The sequence below is a fragment of the Gossypium raimondii genome, chromosome 3 (assembly GCF_025698545.1).
Source record: "Gossypium raimondii isolate GPD5lz chromosome 3, ASM2569854v1, whole genome shotgun sequence".
In the NCBI taxonomy this organism is placed as follows: Eukaryota; Viridiplantae; Streptophyta; class Magnoliopsida; order Malvales; family Malvaceae; genus Gossypium; species Gossypium raimondii.
In genome coordinates this window covers 56,544,459-56,565,030 of record NC_068567.1, presented here as the reverse complement: position 1 = coordinate 56,565,030, position 20,572 = coordinate 56,544,459, and the positions used below count along the sequence as shown (strand labels likewise).

Genomic DNA, 20,572 nt, shown 5'->3' with positions numbered 1-20,572 from the left:
ATTTGGGTGTGACACCACCATTTATTTTTATTAAAAAATAAATAAATTAATTTTTATATATTACTTTACGAAGAAATTTATTAATTATTATTATTAAAAATTAATTTATATATATCGATCCAAGTACAATTTGTCTAACAATGGGAGAAAACACACAAAAGGGGGGGGGGATTTATGAACGTACATGAAGTAAAAGGATGGGTAGAAATTAAGACAGACAACATGATGGAACACATGTAAATGTCAGGAAATTTTTAATAAGAACAGAGCTTAATGATACACTTTAATGTGATTAGTATTATTGGGTTTTATATATTTATATAATTTTTATTTATTAATTTTAAAATAGTATGTTTAAATAATTTTATTTTTAATAAGATGCTATTATTTATTTATTTTATTGATAGTTTATAAATTTATATGCATCGAATATAAATATAAAATTATAAAGATGAAATAATCGGAAATGAGAATGAAAATTTGATGTTTGGTTGGGTGGTTACACCCAAATGTTTGGTGTCGGCAAACTTTATGCATGTGGTAGTACTCCCTAAGTTATTAATAACTTAGTCCATCTTCCTTCAAAAGGCAAAAATGTATTGCTTGAGACCTCACCTGCAATGAGGGAATATAATCATACTTCTTCCATCAAGACATACACAACATAAATGGCATCCGTTGTTTAGTTAAATTTAGAGATGATCAATGAATGTGGATTTGGTTTCGTTGGTGGTTTTAATTTGTTGGGTGTGGAGTTTCGAGATTTATAATGTTTAATTCAAATTTGTGAATTTCTAATTTCACTATTAAATGTTGTTATGTGTAAGCTTTAGTTTAATTAGTTGATTTGCAGTCTGGATTGATCCGATTCTTAATTTATGTTGTGATAGTTTGATTCTTTGTTTTTTGTTCTTAGTTCGTTTGGGTTGTAACTGTTTGATCTACACCAAATAGTTCTTGTGTTTGTTTCACAGAAAATGATTTACAGGTCACGGAAAATAAGTTCTTTTTCCTGTAAAATAATTTACCCTTTTAAAAAGCGTAAATCATTTTCTGGAAAATAGCTTTTTAATGGGTAATTTTATTTTTATTAAAAATTAACTTAAATAAAGTTTAATCTTATTATATTGATAATAAATTTATTTTTATTTTAAAATTATTAATATAAAATATTATAATTTTAAATATTATTAAAATACATATTTAATTATTTATATTTAATCATATAATAAATTATTAATATAATTAATATATTTTCAAATTTATTTTAATAATAAATTTTAAAATAATAATTTTAAATAATATTTATTTATTACAATTATAGATATATTAATAATAAATCTTTTACAGTATAAATGTTAAAATATATGATAAGTCCATGTACTCTTTACAAATTTGAAATTTAGTCCTTATACTTTTATTTTCAAGAATTTAATCCTCTACTTTTCAAATTTGAAAATCAAGTCCAATTGTTAATATTGTTAATTTTTTTGTTAATTTTGTTGATGTCACATTTTAAATAAAAATACTCACTTAGTAGTCATGTAACTAAAAATGACGTTGTAATGGACCTGAATTTAACAAAATTATTGTACTATATGCAAAAACAATGCAAAATATAAATTTATAGATATAAAATAAACTCAATTAAATAATAAAAGATAAGAAAATCTCAATTGTTTGTTTGTTTGTTTCATTGGAAGCAGATTTTATGAAATATTTTCAGAAATATGCCAAAAAACAAAAAAAAAATATTTTACACGGGTTCATACAAACACCAGAAAATATTAGTTTTCTAGAAAAGTAAGTCATTTTTAAAAAATAGTTTTCCATAAGTCATTTTCAGTAAAACAAGCAGAACCTTAAAAGAAAAATTGAGATGATATGGTTGAAAGGTAGTAACAAATAACAATGTACATGTTGAATTTTGACTTCATGTTTCAACAATTTAAAAAAAAAGTTTAAATTAACCTCGCTTGCTTACGATTTACTAAAAAAGAAAAACATTTGTTAATTGGGTCTTAGTTTAGTTGACATTGTTACCAATGTAGGAGGACATAAGTTTAGGTACGTTGAAACGCATTATAAAAAAATAAATACTAGGAATCATGATGTTACTCTAATAAAAACCTTTTATGATAAAATATAATTAAGACATAGGTCAAAAGATAATATTTCTTTTTAATATTTTATACAAATTACTAATAACTCTCAATTTTAAAACATAAAATATTACACACATAAAACATCCGATTTCATATTTTTAAATGATTGCCACAATAATGATACCAACTTTGATCATTGATTTTATATATTATCATCTAAGTCAAATCCTCACTAAAAAATGCAGGGTTGTAATTAGCTTTCTCATTTATATACCATTTAAGAAAATTATCATGCACCAATCATGAATCATGATATAGGCTAGTGAGTTTTCTGACATATATGCCACTCTATATAAAAATTAACACTTCATTTAATATTTTTAAGTAGCGTTTAGTAATTTAAGGTATGTTTAATAAATTAATATTTTAAATTTTATAAGTGTTAAATTTATATTAAAAAATATTTAGTAATTTAGTAAATATAAGTACTGAGTAAAATTATGTGTCTCATAAAAGTAATGATTGATTCTAATTTTTTTAATTTTAATATTATTAATATAAAATTTTATATTATTTGGATAGTTTTGGATAAAATATAATTTATTTTAATTTTAACAAAATAAAATCAATTTAATATTTTCCAGTCTTTAAGTGATAAGTAACTGCTCTTACCTACTTATCTTAATCAAATATTTTTTGTTGAAAATTTTATATCAATTAAAAGATTAAAATGATTATCAAATACATTTAAAACATTAAATGTTAAAAACTTTCGTTTTCAATAAAATGGAAATTTTAATGGTTTATCAAATACACCCTTAAATTAAATATTTGTGATTTTTTGAATTAAGTATATTTTGTGTTGATTTTATAATTTATGGAGATTAAGTTTTTAATGGTTGGTAGCTATACTTTCCAATAATGTTATCTCTAAAGTTAAAAACTAAATTCTTTTCTAAAACTATAATATATTATCAATACATTCAACACTTAGCGGAGATATTTGAAAATTTTCATCTCACAATATGTGCATAAATCAAAAGGAAATTCACAATATTATTTCATTAAAAACATTTTAAGGGACGTTTGTTCGCCAAATCTTAGATTGAAATTATCTTGTTTGGTTTATTTGGTTGGGATGTAAGGTTACCTAGAAGTACATTTTACTCAATTATCGCGTTATTATAAATTTTTCTTTTCAAAACAAGTTTAGTTCCTTTAATATTATTTTAGTCTTAATTTCCATAAAATTATGATAAATGATTACAATTCTTACTTTTTATTACGATTTATATATTAATAAGTAAATATATTGTTTTGAAATAAATTTATAAAACATAATTATAATAATTAATGAAGAGTGATTTCAACATCAGTCATAATTATAGTTATAATCATACTAATAAATAAATTATTTAATAAAATATAATGATTATAATTGTAATGTATGATGTCTACTAGTTCACCATTAAGAAAAACAATAATTTTTGTTTTTAATTACTCTTAAACTTTATTTAAGAAAAAAATCTAAATTAGTTAAAATAATAAAAACAGAAGGTAAATTTGTCCAAAAATTAAGACTATGTCTATAACCTAATACTACTTAAGGAATGGGTTATAACAAGAGATTACACCCTATATTACAGGATAGCGAAATCTAAACACCGCCATCTCATTTCAAAATATAATATTACGAATCGTAATGTTGCATTCGAAAAATAAAATGCACTTAATTATTCCATATCAAATAATAAGTATCTTGTATAAATAATTAATCCTACTTGTTTTCCTACATTGAGTTAGCAATAATAATAATGTAATAATGTTTGGCTTTTGGCAGTGACATAAACATTAATTTCTTCTTTATTTACTAACTTTTATTTGTTAACTATATAGTAGATCCTGGAATTGAGGAAATAATAAAGCAGATGAAAAAAATACTTATTTTAACTTTTAATTTAATTTTTCATATTTTAACTTTTAAATTTACATTTTTTGTCAAATCACCTCAAAATAGATAGAAAAATTAATTTTTTAATTTTCTTGATATGGCATATCGTCAACATTTAATTATTTTTAAAATTTTAAAATTTAATTAAAGCTAACATGTCATCCACGTGACAATCCACGTGTATGTCAAGTCAAAAAAATAAAAAGATATTTTCATCCATTTTAGGGTGATTTGACAAAAAATACAAGTTTAAGAAGGCGAAAAATTAAATAGAAGGCTAAAATAAATTTTTTTGTAAAATTGAAAGGCCAAAAGAGGAAAATGATTAAAATTTTGCATTAAAAAGAAGAAGAAAAAGTTAAGGTGGTAAGTTAGTAATTTTCTTTTATTATTATTATTATTATTATTATTATTATTAACAATTTAGTGCAGATTGATGTTATTGACAGTAACATTTTCGCCTTAAACAATTTACAGTTGTAGTTTGTTTGCTTTAGTTAAATTAAATTAAATTGTATCATTAATCATTATTTAATTAAATTAAATTTAATCTCACTGACTCATGTTGGTAAAAGAAGTAATAATTGAATAGTGGGTAAATTAGACATGGATTTGGACCTTGCAACCCACATCCTGATTTTTAGTGACATTGTTTCAAAGTAATCAAAATTCAAAGTCAAAAACTACAAATGATCCATTCCATCACCATCATCATCACGCTTAAAGTTTCACCTTAACACTCATTTACTACTCAAAACAAGATGACCCTTGATTTTAGTAGGTATTCATAGCTTTTTTAATGAGTATCATCAATTTGTTCGAGGAATTAAAAATAAAGCTAATTTTTCCTTATTTTATTTTATTATTGAAGGTTTCATTAACAGATGTTTTAAGAATTCTTTTAATGCATTAAAATTTATGAAATTAAGGGTTTCGAGGATATGAATTGTGTATAAAGAATATGAAATTAATTATCACATTTAAATGTATATTTCTATTATAAACAATAATTTAATTTGCCCAAAAAGTATCTCAAAATCACTCATTAACCAAGTCTTATTATTAAACAAGGACCTCCATAAGACTACAACGAACGAGAGCAATTAATTAATTTTTCACTAAATTAAATAATTGCTAAAATTCTCTACGGATAAAAAATATTTTTTATACCATATTTATATATTTGTAAAATTAAATAAATAAAAATAGTTTTTATCTAATAAAGACTAATTATCTTAGTTGAAAGGAACATCTTAATCAAAGCTTAATTATGTCTTTGACCATGTCTAATTGAAGCCATATGGAAGAAGGATGCTTACTAAGTTTTAGAAAAGACACTTGACTGAAAGAATGAATGGTTGAGAAAAACAGTGGGTATATATATATATATATATATATATATAATATTATTATAAAGGTAGAGGGAGATAGAATCAGTCGACCCTTTTAAAATTTAAATCAGTCACATTAATTTAATTTAATAATGTAGTAATTAAGGACAGAGTATAGTTGACTCTTGGCTTAATTTGTCAGTGGATTATGAATACATAAGTCAATGTCATCAGATGTTAAATGAAAATTAAAGAATTTGCTTTAAGTATCTGCTTCCGTTTGAAGTGGAAGTGTGAAGTGGGTAACCAAACTCCTTCATGTTATGTCAGCAACCAAATCAGACCAAAGATTTATTATTTGGGCCAAGAAAAACTTGGGGTTCTCCTTATTAACACCCCCCCCCCCCAAAAAAAAAAAATTCATTTTACGACACATACATATTAAGCCCATTCTTAATGTCTGTTTTGCTTGCTTTAAAGTATGAAAAAGAGAATTATCATTTTTCAGTTTCACTTCAGAACGAAATTATGGTTCCATATGATAAATGTGTATAATGAAAAAGCTAATGAAAAAAAAAGTCTTAATTGAGAGGTTAATTACATAATTAGTCCTTTTTCAACAGAATTACTGCCTCATCAGACCTTTTGACAGCAATTTCTTGGAAGATGGTCAGAATGAGACCACTTCCAATAAATACGGTAGCAGACAAGGACTAGAATCCTAGGAAGATGTCGAGTATCTAATGGTAACCTTGCCAAAATTATGAACCCTGTTACCAGAAAAAGCTGATGGCTTATTTGTGTTCATATAACAATCTTGATCATGTACTGTGGGGCGATTAACATGGATAGCCCTTAGGCCTTGGACCAACCTGCGGCCACAACTCTCTCGACACAAGACCAATTTCATTTGGAGGGTGTTCCAAATACGACAGTTCAAGTCTCAACATAGTGACATTAACGTTGATGCAAGTGCAGCAATCATACTAAGTATGTGCCATATGTTTGTCAACTGCAACACCATAGCAACGTATAGCTCCCATGATGATGCTGTCACCTGTACTTGGCTTGCCTGTGTTGTCCATGCTTGCAGCGATCTTTGCTCCACCGTGTTGCTCATCTAACTGCTACATCTCGTGTTGCATTTCTTACTATCCCTTCCATTCGATGTAGTACACGTTGGGAAACCACATGGACCATGAGTCAGAGGGTATAGCTTTCAGCCATCTTTAACAACATCAATGTTGATTAGCAGAAAGAAACAATCTATTTTACTAGACGGATATATACTCGTCACAAGTATGCTGAACTTTTTCTATGTTTTTCCATATATTCAAAGGATCTTACCCTATACTTGTATTCTAATATTTATCGGGCTAATTCGGTTTCTGTCGAGAAGGCAATAAAAGCATTGTCTGTTCTACAAGTGGCTTAGGGTTGGGGTAGCTATCTGTCACACGAAATATACAGAATCACTAAGATAGTTTTCTCCAAGAACTTGATAAATGGCAAAATGATGCAGTTGAAGGGGGACCAAACTCACATTTCCACACCCTGACACGGCTTTAATAAAGCATGGGTATTGGGAAACGCAAGGGACCCTGGCCTATTCCAAATACTCGCAATCATTCCAAAGATTGCAGTTAACTTCACTAATGTTTCCAAAAACTCAAGTATGTTGATAAATTAATGAAAGTGGTAAGATTTAACATAGATACGATTTTTAGCAATTCAAGAACCAATGCATGTTGTAGGATTTGAATTGAAAATAATCGCATGCCATACCACCAATATGTATTGCATAATGCAAACACTGGAAAAATATCTACCCTGTAAACAAAAAAAAAATTGAAAGGGTGAAAACAACAGCTCGTCATTCTTTTTATACAGAGAACAAACAAAAACAGGAATAAGTGTTTTCATAGGCTTGTCTTTGCTTTGGTAACTTCTAATCTAAGTCAAATTAACAGAAAAACAAACAATGTCTCAAGATGGAAAAAAGAGAGGAAAAGTTCCCAAAATCTACATTTTCTTCAAATATCCACAAAACCAAAACCTGATCTCCAGCTAAATAAGGATTCAATTCAGCTTAATCACTCACCAGAATTCTTCCTGATAAGTGCAAAGTAACCCAAAACGGCACAAACAGCAGCTACAAGGTTCCCTTCCTTTAACAAAATCTTGAACACAAACCCAACGATCTCTCTAGTAATTTTCCTTCCTTCCAGCACCAAGGTCCTCTTTGGTTTCCCAAAGAAAGCAAGCAAAACCACAACGGTGATCCAGGTGACCAAAGTGGCTGGCACAGCCACAGCCAGAGCTGCAACCATGGAGAGCAGCCCAAAAACTGCACCGAGAAGAACAGATGCATAGAGGGCAGGCCAACCAGAAGAAGAGGGTTGGGCTTGGTGTTTGTACCAAGAAAGTATCGATTTGAGGGAATTCCACAAAGAAGCTAAAAGGATGGCGTAAACTAGCACAAACAGAAATACCCATGTTCTCCTTTTGCTCATAATCGTTATAAATAGCGTGTACGATGATGATGATGATGACGACGACGATGACGGAGGAGGAGGAGCAGGTGGTGGCGATGTTGGAGAAGTGGACGGTGGCGCTTCCATGTCTTTTCTTTCTATTCGAAGTGGCTTTGCTTAGGCTTTGATCTTTTTCTATGACTGTTCTATTTTGGTTTTAAGTTATTTTGGGGGTTTGGGATTGTTTTGTTGGAGAGTTTTGGTAGCTCTCTGTGTCCGAGACTCTGAGATGAGATGATGAAAAAGTGGATACTACCAGATTTGAGCGACCCAGTTAACGGGAAATACCAAGCGCCATTGGCGTCGAGGGTACTTAACTTTAGCACCTTGGCAGCGTATCATTGGGTCGTGTAGGATACGTGCTTAGCAGATGGTGTCATGGTTTGTAATGCTTTGAGTAAACCTATGTACCCCTGTAAGAGACTAAAGGGCTACCTTTACAAACATATGGAAAATGTATTTATAAGTGATGTTTTAATATTATTCAAAAGAAAATTGTTACCACAAAATATCTTATTCAAAACATATATGGAAATATATACTGATTCAAAAATATAGAGATTCAACGGCAGTCTCAAAACAATCCAGCGTCCATTCAAAATTTCCATAATCGGACGATGCCTATTGTTTCAACTTGAAATCTCATCATTGACTTTATTTTGTTTTTAGAAACATATATATAAAATTGTTTATATAAGGATGAGTAGATGATGAAGATAGGTGGTTTATCTCTGCTTAAAATATAGAGTAGTTAGTTAGAGTAATAGAAAGGAGGAAAGGAGATGTGGGTAGTTAGATCATATGTCTAGGCCTTGGGACTTATATACTTGTAGTCTTTTATCTTAAGGTATCACGAGTTAAATTATTATTTATAAGTCAAAGGGAAGTAACTTGGTGTCATGATTTATCCTGATTCATCCGTAATGATTGAGATTTAATGTAGTAGTTAATAAATAAAATTGTTTGACATGCAAATTGTGACTTAAAAGCTTTCACGACAGATTCTCTCAGAAGATTTATTCGTATCACTTTGAGGTTCGACTGATCGAATGACCATAACAAGGTGTAGCAAAAGTTAAAGCGGCTAAAAAATCACCCATTTTAGAGTTTAGGCTTGTAGTGTTCTAAAAACTTAGAATTTTCACTTTATTTTTTTAAGATTTGTTGTTTTCAATTAAAAGAGAATGATCTAATCTAATAGGTGAGAGAAATTTAATAATTATATTAAATTTTGATTAAATTTAAATCTAAATCCACACTATTTTTTGCATTTACAAAAGTTAATACTAAAACTTTATTTAAGAAAGATCTAAATTTTTAAACATTGGATCACTTGTGCATAACCTCTTTCATTCTTTTATTAGGCTAAGCTTGCAAAAGTCAGTTCCTTGATGGGGTTGCACTTTTGGCCTCTTTATTTTAAGTTTCTTTTCTTAAAATTATTGTTTTTTGTAAGAAAAACGTAGAAAAGCAATAAAGTGGGATCCAACAAGACACTTAGGCCCTACTCCATACACCATTTATAGCCGATGTCGGTGAGAGTTTAGTAGGATGAATAATTTAGAGATGCTTTGCTTTGGTCCCCTCATTAATGGATGAACCAGCGCCACCACATTCTTGAATAATGCCTGCTCTTTTTTGTTTATCGCAGTTGCTAAAAATAAAAGAAAGAAAAAAAGGATTTAGCTCACAATTAGTTCAACCACTACAATTCACGTATATGTACATATAAATAAATGCTCGGTTTGACATTTCAAATGGCAGTATTTTCTACAATTCATTTCCATACCCATGATTCTACATTACACACTGCTCATGTCAGAGCAGAGTGAGAGTGCAAAATGGCTATAATTGGGATGCTAAAAGGGGAAGGGATTGGCATGGCAGCAAAGCAATCCTTTGATGCTAATCATACTTCTCCCTCCATGTGTAGAGTAAAAAAAAGACCCAAGAAAGAGCTAGCTAAATATCACCAACCACTTGTCTTGGCCAATCCCAAGCCAAATCCTCTAACCTTCTCTCAAAATTAACCCTCCAAAGAGCCATTGATAAATGAATGAGTATACACCCTTTGGCGAAGAAGCTCTGTAACTCTTTATCCTTCACAAAGGCTACCATGAAAACCAAGAACCCAATCACGAAAAGAAGCAAACCAACAAAAGAATTGGATGTCTGAATCAAGAGTTGATCATGTGGGGTTGACCCTAAAAGCTTTTCAGCCGTTTCAACACCGTGAGCAAAGATGCTGATCTCGTTGAGACAGAACATGATCAAGGACCCACTCGTTATTGCGATCGCGGAGTGAAGAATGCAGATCACGAAAAACATTGACAAGCCCATTGTATTGTACCGATTTAAAACAACATCACTTACTTCGGCTGTTATGTTACTTGCCTAGATCTTCTTCCCATCTGTCTTTACAACTCTAAATCACAATGCGGATTAAAGGGAAAAATAGTGGTGGCATTGGTGGGAGTTTCAGTGTAGCATAGCATATGGGAAGGGAATGTGAGAAGAAAATGAGATTGAGAAATTGAATGAAGAGAATCTGATCTGGTATTGGGATTAAACGACTAAAGACTGAGCTGTGATGCTGGTTGGGAAGTGTGCTTTTTTTTTTCTTCACATTTCAGGCTGTTTTGTGTTCGACGGGTTTTCTGAATTTTCTTTTGTCGGTAAGACTTTGGGTTCTTTATAATCTATGAACCCCGTTGGTGGTTTTTTTCTCCAACCATTTTTGTTATTCTACTATTAATTTATTTGAAAATAATTTAAACTCTTTAACTTTGGGGAATTCTCTATTGATTAGAAGTTGTTAGGCTGAAGAAGTGTACTAAAATTATTATTGAAAGTGATTGTAGAATGGGTATTGAAATGTTAAAAGAGAACTTGTCAGACTCTTCATCGACGAAAATGTTGTTGGAAAGGATAAAATGATGTGTAGTTATTTCCAAGTACATCCCCACAGGAGTTAACATTGTAGCTGATTGGTTGGCGCAAATTTGTGAACTTCAAATAATTGATTTTTCTATGTTTTCTTTTAGGGAGTTGCTTAGAATTTCCACATTTAATGTGTTATGTTGATTTAAGGTTATTTGTGCTTTTTCGTTTCTATTAAAACATAAAAAGATTTAAGTGGAATTCTTGAACCATTATGATTATAATCGAAATTAATTATCGAATAAATAATTAAAATTTATTGATAATAAAAAACATTACGATAATTTTTAAATATAGTTAATAAGTGTGTTTATAGACCATAAAGTAATTGTAAAATGTAATTATTAATATAGTGATTACACTTCAGCGTAATAATATATTAAAAATAAAATAAGGGTCATAATGTTTAATTACCTATGTAAATTTCAATTTTCATTTTTTTTGGATAAATAAGATTTTATTCATAAAAAATGAAGAAGCAAAGTTTGCTACAAAGAAAAACAAAATGCAACAAAAGCAACCACCACCTTCTACACACTAAATCAGTATTATTTATAGCAACCTTTGTTCTCAGTAATCTATCTCGAACAATGTTCTTTAGTTGTGAAAATAAAACTTGTATTGATCTTGACGGGCCACCATGAAGTCTGTAGTTTCTTTCTTGCCAAATGAAATAAAGGAAAGCATTCCATGCAAGTTTGATAATGGTGGAATGCAAAGTTTTATGTGTTCCCACTTGCGGAATCCATTCAAGCTCTCCATGCCAAGAGCGTAACACCCTATGGATCTCACGTGCCTGCAATTTTTTCCCTACAACTCTTTTGAAAAGGAGCAGCACATAAAGATATGCTCTCTAGCTCCCATTTCCTCATCATTACACAGCACACAAAAAGAGTTAACTAGCAAACCCCAAGAAACCATTCTACTTTTGGTTGTTAATCTATCCAGGCAATGAAGGAATGCGTAGGAATAGTAAGGTTACCCCAAACAATCTTATGCCAAGGGATTTTGCATTGTTTATGCCTTAAAAGTTCCCAGCACTTCTCTGCTTTATAAACATCATCAAATCCCCCAATCAAAGGAACAAGACTTCGAAGCTTGAGTAATTTTTTCCATGCCCAACTATGACTTGGTTGAGCTTGGACTTGCAACACACTATGACCCTTGAGAGTGTAAAGATGAACCCAAGCAACCCAAAGAGACCCTCCTTTCACCCACACTGACCACAGATTTTGCATCATACAAACTTTGTTCTAAAGAACCGAATTTTTAACTCCAAGCCCTCCTTCAGCCTTGAGATGACATATCTATTCCCAACTCATTTTTGCTCCCCTTGCTGAACCTTCAGAACCTTTCCAAAGAACTGCACATCTGTGCAACTCTTTTAATAAACCTGGTAGGAAGAAACATAACCCTGCGCTAGAAATTTTGAATACTCTTTTAATATCATTCCCAACTCACTTTTCAACCTGCCAAATGTTTCAATTCACTTAATTTAATGAGATCCACTATTATATCACATATTGATATGCATATCATTAAGTGATGTTTTAAATATACTCTGAATATTAATTTACTATTTTCTCAAGAATTAAATGTCTAATATTATCAAATGAATCAATTAGATAAAAGTACAGGCTAAAAACTTAAAAAAGGAAACAATAGTGAACATTAATTATTACAATTACATGAATTTTCATATCATATATATTTTTATAATTTCTAGATTATGCCATTCTTGACTTGAGATTTTGAATTTATATAACTTTTGATACATTTGTGTACTCCTATCATGTTAGAAATTATTTATATAATGTTTTAATAAGTTTTTCAAATTTTTATTCTATCTTAAGTCATTTTGTATTTTGTACAAATTTTCACAATATTTTAAAATTTTTATACAAGGTTTAGAATTACATATAATCTTTCCTCAATCTTAAAATAAGGAGGATAAGCATGTTTGAGCGCATCCAAACTCATATCTTCCAACATTGAGGACAATATTAATGTTAATCGGGTTAAGACTCAATTGATATCACTATATTTCAATTTTAATGAAAATTGGTTAAGGTTTAATATTAAAATATGAATAATTTGTGATCACAATTCAATTTAGAGAAAAAATTATTACGTAATTATTTATATATATTTAAAATTATGTATCTAAAAGATTGGTTTATGTGTTTACTCAAATGCTCATTTAGGATTTGCTTATGATTAATTAGAGAAACTTTTAAAAGAAAATTATTTAAATAATTATAATTTTAAGTTTAAACGATATATTAGAGGACTGAGGACTCTGATTTGTAAATCTACTCACTGGTTAAGTTAGGATTTGTAGTTGATTCCCTCAATGACATATATTTATTTACAGATGAATTTAGTATTTATATTTGATTCACTTAAACAGGATAGAGGTTTTTTTATTATTTAAAATTTAGGGTTAATATATTATTTAAGATCTAAGTATGGCTGACTGTGTATTTTTGGCACTTGAATTTTTTATCTAATTAAATACTTATATTTGACAAATTTTATAAATTTTGAGGGCTAATTTTTTTAAATTCTTAGAATTTAAACTAAAATGAAAAAATTATAAATATTGAGGACTAAATTTGTTGAATATCTAAAATCGTTATTAGATAATAATAATAAAAAAAGCTCACATCAACTTTGTCACTCATCTAATAAGAGAATAACTGAAATGTTAAGTTTAGTGACTAAATAAATAATAATAATAGTTCCGTGAATAAAATAGAACGCAAAATCTTCCCTCTTTGCCTTCAATTACATCTGACAACGACTTGTAAACCTTATTATGACCATCCCTCATTGGTTGTTCGCGGATTCCATTATCAAGAAGTGTATCCACGGCTTCTTAAACCAATTTTTCCGGACACATTACTAATTCCCCTGGCGTAGATCTACTTGTTGTTAATAGATCAGTAAGAGTATTATTTCGACAGATAACTCTTCTATAGAGTTCATTAATATCCGAACTCATTAGTTTACCCCCATCTATCTGAATGATCGGTCTCAACTCAGGAGCAAGAACCGGTAATAGACATAAAACCATCCATTTTGGTTCTATATTTGTTCAAATAAAATACTTAGCCAATTCCATGCGTCTAACCAAAAAATCCTTTCTTCTTCCAATTTAATGACTATTTTTGTAGTTTACCCTAAACAATTAGGGTTTCATCGTAAACTAAAGGCTTAGTAAAAAAAGCCTTCAATAAAAAAAAAGTCAATTGAGCCCTTATGAAGATAGTACCCCCAATTGAGCACTTAGTGACAAAAAAATCAATAGACTTTTTCCGTTAAAACTATCAATTGACCGGTTTACCTCGCTAACATGGCTGACCAGATTATTACCACATGGCAGCATGTGGACATGACATGCCACTTCAGCAAAAAATAAAATATTTTAAATATTTTTTTTCAAAAAATAATTTTTTTAAATAAATAAAATGTACATATAGAATAAATGTGAACATATGAATATCTAAATTCATTTTGAATGAGTGCAAAACTATAAAAACTTAAAAAATTCTAAAATATATATATATATATATTGAATATAGGTATTCTCAATCAAACTAATAGTGCAATAATAAACAACTTTTCTTAAAATGAAGTATTGACTGAAACAACTTAAGCTAATTCACATTAAACAACTTCGGTTGCATTATTTGAAGAAAAGTTGTTTTAACCTTAAGTTAATAAATTAAGAGTGCAAAATAATGCAAGATGCCTGCCTCTCTGGACTTGTCCAACAAACTCCCTTGAGAATATGAACATATAAGCAGTTAAAATGGAACTTTGATTTAAATTGGAAAATTAAATTTGCACATACCGATGAAAGCAGATATTCCACTCCAATTGCTGAATAAAGTCGTACTGTAAATCAGACGAGGCAGGGTTGTTAACAAGTATAAGATTTAAGGTTGTTTTAAGTGCTTATTGTGTGTACGTTGTGGACTATTTGGTTGGCGAAGGACTGATGAGAGGATCCATAATCGTTCAGCGCACCGCTGAGTATGTACGTGTTAATTGGGGACATCAGTACATCTCCAATGCTACCCATGTTAAGGTCAAGGAAGAATAATTAAAAACAAAAAAAAAAAAATTGGAGGAGAATGATTTTCTGCATTGAGTAAAACTGGAAATATTGGGCTATTATATAGCCTTACATAGCAACTAAAAAAAATAGAAAATAAAGGAGCCATTATAAACTTAAACGACTAAAATATCCCATGAAAATAGGGATTTATTGAACAAACTTTGACCAACAAACTCTATCATTTCCTCCCTTAAACTGAAATGTCTAGAACATTCGGTTTATATTAGTAAAAACACAAACTCCCAAAAGCTTTCATAACTTTAATAATTGATTCAGCTTGAGAGGTTTAGTCATCACATTTGCCAATTGATCTTGCAAACCACAATGAACCAACTCCACGCTTCCATCCTTTGTCAACTCTAGAAGAAAATGAAAATGCACATCTATATGTTTAGTACGACCATGCATTACAGGATTCTTTGAGAGTTTAATTGTTGAGCTACGGTCACATAAAACAGTGCTTGCTTCTTGATTCTGACCCAACTTTTGTAATACTCTTCTCAACCATATTGTCTGACATGCGCATGATGCAGCATCAATGAATTCAACCTTTGTAGAAGATAAACTCACAACTGGTTTGTTGGAGCTGAGAGCAACTAACAGCAAGGTTCAACAAGAAACTTGCTAAACAAGAATTGAGACTTGCGGCAGAAATAAAGCAGAAAATCAAAACAAATTTTAAAGCAAAGCTAAAATAGAGAGCATATGGATGAAATCTTTTCTGAATTCATTCAAAAAAGAAAATGGCACCAAGCCAATACATAAAACCAAGCTCACAGCTTGTCAAAACAGTAGGTTAACCTAATCACAACCTACCACCACTAAGTAGCTTAGTAACTTGAGCTAATTAACTTGTACAAATGAACAAAGCTGATTAATTAGCTCAATCACCATCAATTTTACATCAAGTATAAACCTAACATAGTTAAGATTGAACTAAGTTACATTGCATCAACTTAAAATACAAAATGAAACAAAAACATGCTTGCTGGCTTGATGAACTAGCAACTTCTGCATGTGATGGCCTCGACTGTCTTGGTTGCTGCATGCTGACCATGCTTCAACACTCTTCATTGGTTAGCATGTTGCAAACTCCCATCTTAGCTCTCAAATGTTGAAACTTTGAAACACTGAGGGCCTTCGTCAAAATATCAGCTATTTGCTCTTCAGAACTGCAATGAACCAGTTTAATAACATGAGCTTGCTCCATTTCTCGAACTACATGGAGCTTGATATTAAAATGATTTGTCCTCCCATGAGAAATAGGGTTCTTTGCAATTGCAACAGCAGATTGGTTGTCACACATTATCTCTGTTGCTTCCTTTTGCTCATGGTTAAGATCTGTTAAAATTTTTCTAAGCCATATGGCTTGATTGACTGCTGCAGCAGCAGCCACATATTCTGCCTCTGCAGTAGACTGGGCTACTACTCCCTGCTTCTTTGAGCTCCAGCAAATCATAGCAGAGCCAAGGTTGAATGCATAACCCGAAGTGCTCTTCATATCATCTAATGAACCAGCCCAATCACTGTCACAGTATCCAATTAGCTTCAAATTTTCATCCTTGGTAAACAACATTCCATAGGACAAAGTTCCCTCGATGTATCTTAGAACTCTTTTTGAAGCTCTAAAATGGCTTTCATTTGAGCAATGCATAAACCTCGAGAGTAGACTTACAACATACATTATATCAGGTCTAGTGGCAGTTAGATATAGCAAACATCCAACAAGAATTCGATAGGTTGTTTCACAAACCTTTTCATACTTGTCTTGGCTCGATAGCTTTTCTCCAACAGCAACTGGTGTGCTGGTTGCTTTACAATTCTCCATTGAGAATTTGTTGAGAATTTTCATAGCAAAAGTCTTTTGACTTAGCCAAATTCTTTTCTCTGCTTGTGTTACTTCCATGCCTAAGAAGTAGGACATCAACCTCAAGTCTGACATCTCAAAATGCTGTTGCATTTTGGCTTTAAAACTGACCAGCATCTCTCGATCTCCTCCTGTCACCAGTAGGTCATCGACATATATTGACACAATGAGCTGAGTTTCAGCACTGGTCGATTTAACATACAGAGTTGGCTCGCTGAGACTCTTTTCGAATCCCAGACTGGTCAGATAACCATCTATTCTGCTATACCAATCCCTTGGAGCCTGTTTCAAGCCATACAAAGCTTTGTTGAGCTTGTATACCATTTCTTCTTTGCCAGACACCTTGAAACCTTGAGGGTGCTTCACATAAATCTCTTCTTCAAGAAATCCATTGAGAAATGCTGATTTTACATCAAGTTGATGTATCATCCACTGCTTTTGTGCTGCTAAGGCAGCTAGCAGTCTTATGGTATCAAGCCTAGCCACAGGTGCAAAAGTCTCGAGGTAGTCTGATCCATACCTTTGATTGAAGCCTTTCACAACCAATCTTACCTTCAACTTGTTTAACCTACCATCAGCATTGTTTTTAACTAGATAGACCCATTTGACACCAATAATCTTCCTGTTTGCTGGTCTTTCAACCAGATTCCAAGTTTGATTTTTTTCAATCATTCTGATTTCTTCAATCATTGCCTACTTCCAGCCCTCCTGGCTTTCTGCTTCTTCAAAGCTACTTGGTTCAACAATGGCCACTTGTACTCTTTCATAAACATCAAACAGTGATCGAGTGCCTCTGACTGGAACATCATCTACATCCATTTCAGATGTATTTTGATCATTTTCAACTTGGTCCAATGCCAGGTCTTCAGTTACTGCCTCTGGTTCAGCTTTCTCCCAATTCCAGCATGTTTTTTCATTAAATGCAACATCTCTGCTTACAATTATCTTGTTTGTAGCAGGTTCTAGGATTCTGTAGCCCTTTTTAACCATGCTATAGCCAATTAGAATCCCTGCTTGAGCCCTTTTATCTAGCTTACCTCTCTTTGCAACTGGAACTTGTGTATAGCACAGGCAACCAAAAGTTCTGAGATGAGCCAGTAATGGCTTGAATCCAAACCAGGCTTCAAATGGAGTCTTCTAAGCTAGGGCCTTAGTTGGGAGCCTATTTTAGAGGTATACTGCAGTGTTTACTACTTCAGCCCACAAAATTTTGGGCAGATTCTTCTCAAACAGGAGGCATCTTGCCATGTTCATCAAACTTTTGTTTTTTCTTTCACTAACCCCATTCTGTTGAGGTGTATACACATTAGTCAGCTGATGTTTGATACCTGCTTCTTCACAGTAGGCTTGGAACTGAGCTGAGGTATACTCAGTTCCATTGTCTAACCTCTGTGCTTTAAGCTTGCAACCAGACTCAGTTTCAATAGCAGCCTTAAACTTTAGGAACACAGATGCAACTTCTGATTTTTGCTTCAGAAAATAAATCCAGCAGTATCTTGTAGAATCATCAATAAAGAGAATAAAATACCTGTTCCCTTTGAGAGACTCGGTCTCCATTGGTCCACACACATTAGTGTGCACAAGCTGCAGCTTCTCTGATGCTCTCCATGTTGTGTTTGTAGGAAATGACAACCTTGCTTGCTTTCCTTGCTGGCACACTTCATAGATTTCATCACTTTTCACTAATTTGGTGAAGTTTTCAGCTAGCCTTTCATTGACCATCTGAGCCATCGATTTGTACTTTGCATGTCCAAGCCTCTGGTGCCAGAGCCTAGAGTCATCAGTGGAGGCTATACAGGCTGAATGTAAGTCATTTGGCCAGTCTACTTCAAAACATTTGTCAGTCATAGTGACTGTTATGAGGATTGATCCACTCGGGTAAAAAATTTGGCATTATTTCTCCTTGAACACAACTGAGTAACCTTTCTCAAGTAATTGAGTTATACTGAGAAGGTTCCTATCAATTTCAGGTACCAAAAGTACATTTGAAATGATTTTGCTACCTGTAGGGGTACAAATCAGCACATCTCCTCTTCCTTCAGCATTTATGAACTGACCATTTCCAATTTTCACCTTGGTTTTGTCTAAGGGCTTGAAGATAGTTGCATCTGGTGACATATGGTTTGTGCAACCACTGTCTAGAAGCCAGCCCTTTGAACCCTTCTTTTGGTTTGCTGCACATGACACAGTAAAAACCTGTTCTTCTTGATCACTGCTTTCTTCAGCCACTCGAGCTTCAGCCTTTAGTTGCTGAAATTGATACTGCCTTGGTTTGCTTCTGTTCTTGCAAACCTTTTCAACATGGCCATTCTTCTTCCAGTGTTGGCATACTGTATCTGGTCTAAACCAGCATCTATCTTCTGGATGACCAGCCCTTTTACAGTGTCTGCAGGGTTGATCACTACTCCTAGCAGCATCAGGCTTAAGCCTATTTTTCCAAAACTTTTTACCTTTATGAGTATTGATGCTCGAGGCTTCTTTAGTTTTGGCTTGAAAAGCCCCTTCCTGGTGCTCCTCTTGTCTGCTGGCTCTTCTTTGCTCTTGTACATACAAGGCATTGGTTAGCTCAGTTAAGGAGATAGTTGTCAAGTCCCTTGAGTTTTCGAGGGATGAAATTTTGGCTTCTTACCTCTCTAGTAAAGTGGACATGACTTTCTCAACTATTCTAGCTTCACTGAATTGCTCTCCAAGGAGCCTTATGCTGTTTACTACAGCTATAATTCGGTCTGAATACTGCTTGACAGTTTCTTCCTCTTTCATTTCGAGATTTTCGAAATCCCTTCTTAAGTTTAGTAGCTGTTGTTGCCTTGTTCTTTCAGTTCCTTGAAACTCTTCTTTAAGTTTATCCCAAGCCTCCTTTGGTGTTTCACAGGCCATGATTGTAACACCCCTTACCCGTATCCAACACCGGAATAGGGTACGAGGCATTACTAAAACACATACACTTGTAAACGTATTTAACCGAGTTATAAAATTTTATTAATATATAAAACTTTCAAAATAATTAACATGTTTCTATAACTTTTCACAATATATCCTCAAAATATTATAATCATAATAATTAGGGCCTGCGAGACCCGATACATACTCATGCAATTTAATGCTTCATTTCCATTTCATTCAATTCGCAATTTCTCATGCTCATAATTTAAATCATATCACTAGCAATTTCCATTTAATTCACGTACAATTCAATGACATCAAATTCAAAACTAATACGTATTTACCATTTAACTCAATGTTTATTGATTATACCATTCAATAACACATTTATGAAATTCTCAATTTAGCAATGAAAATATCACTTTAGTTTGAATAACAACATCGTCCTGATATAAATACACTACCACTTATCCATTTACTTTAATTCTTTTGGGCCCATTTGTCACTTACCATCCTTAATCAAATTAGGGAACGGTCACGGAAAATTGAGTACTTCACTTTCACTTTGCCATAGTATAACTATGGTCTTACGTATGATCACTTATCACTTGTCCCTGATCAGATAAGTGTAGCCACCTATCACTTTATTTCTTGATCAGATAAGTGTAGCCACTTATCACTTTGTTTCTTGATCAGATAAGTGTAGCCACTTATCCTTTGTCTCTTGATCAGATAAGTGTAGCTAAAGCTATCACTTATCACTTTGTCTCTTGATCAGATAAGTATAGCCGAAGCTATCACTTATCACTTTTCACTTGTCACTTGATCAGATAAGTGT

At 31.8% G+C, this 20,572-nt stretch overlaps 3 protein-coding genes across 8 annotated transcripts; all 3 read right to left on the bottom strand.

The window, feature by feature from the left end:
• Positions 1-5,954: 5,954 nt before the first annotated feature.
• LOC105794865 (uncharacterized) lies at positions 5,955-8,356 on the bottom strand. 6 transcript variants are annotated; one of them, XR_008194576.1, is made up of 4 exons: positions 7,489-8,354; positions 7,173-7,217; positions 6,735-6,837; positions 5,955-6,614 (listed from the first exon to the last, which is right to left on the bottom strand). XR_008194576.1 is itself a non-coding variant. In XM_052628570.1 (3 exons), the coding sequence occupies exons 1-2, from the start codon at positions 8,006-8,008 to the stop codon at positions 6,764-6,766; spliced, it is 594 nt and encodes a 197-aa protein (XP_052484530.1). In that variant the 5' UTR covers positions 8,009-8,356; the 3' UTR covers positions 5,955-6,614; positions 6,735-6,763. The 6 variants fall into 6 exon arrangements, 5 of the variants coding, with proteins under 5 accessions (XP_052484530.1, XP_052484534.1, XP_052484529.1 ...); XM_052628570.1 differs by lacking the exon at positions 7,173-7,217 and having other exon boundaries at positions 7,489-8,356; XM_052628574.1 differs by having other exon boundaries at positions 5,955-6,837.
• Positions 8,357-9,644: 1,288 nt separating this feature from the next.
• Positions 9,645-10,565, bottom strand: LOC105795984 (uncharacterized). The gene has a single exon (XM_012625633.2). It carries the CDS (start codon positions 10,259-10,261, stop codon positions 9,884-9,886), a length of 378 nt encoding a protein of 125 aa, XP_012481087.1. The 5' UTR covers positions 10,262-10,565; the 3' UTR covers positions 9,645-9,883.
• An 8,179-nt stretch (positions 10,566-18,744) lies between these two features.
• On the bottom strand, positions 18,745-19,728 carry LOC105795983 (uncharacterized). Its single transcript, XM_012625631.1, has 2 exons — positions 19,481-19,728; positions 18,745-19,279 (listed from the first exon to the last, which is right to left on the bottom strand). Exons 1-2 carry the CDS (start codon positions 19,726-19,728, stop codon positions 18,745-18,747), a joined length of 783 nt encoding a protein of 260 aa, XP_012481085.1.
• Positions 19,729-20,572: the final 844 nt, after the last annotated feature.

What these genes read in the sequence shown, in the direction of transcription:
- LOC105794865 (XM_052628569.1), bottom strand. Translation starts at nt 8,008, where the DNA reads ATGGAAGCGCCACCGTCCACTTCTCCAACATCGCCACCACCTGCTCCT. An exon ending in ACTTATCAGGAAGAATTCTG is followed by an intron (nt 6,838 to 7,488) that starts GTGAGTGATTAA and finishes TTCGTGTGACAG; the next exon opens with ATAGCTACCCCAACCCTAAG.
- LOC105795984 (XM_012625633.2), bottom strand. Translation starts at nt 10,261, where the DNA reads ATGGGCTTGTCAATGTTTTTCGTGATCTGCATTCTTCACTCCGCGATC.
- LOC105795983 (XM_012625631.1), bottom strand. Translation starts at nt 19,728, where the DNA reads ATGGCCTGTGAAACACCAAAGGAGGCTTGGGATAAACTTAAAGAAGAG. An exon ending in ATGTCCACTTTACTAGAGAG is followed by an intron (nt 19,280 to 19,480) that starts GTAAGAAGCCAA and finishes TTGGAAAAATAG; the next exon opens with GCTTAAGCCTGATGCTGCTA.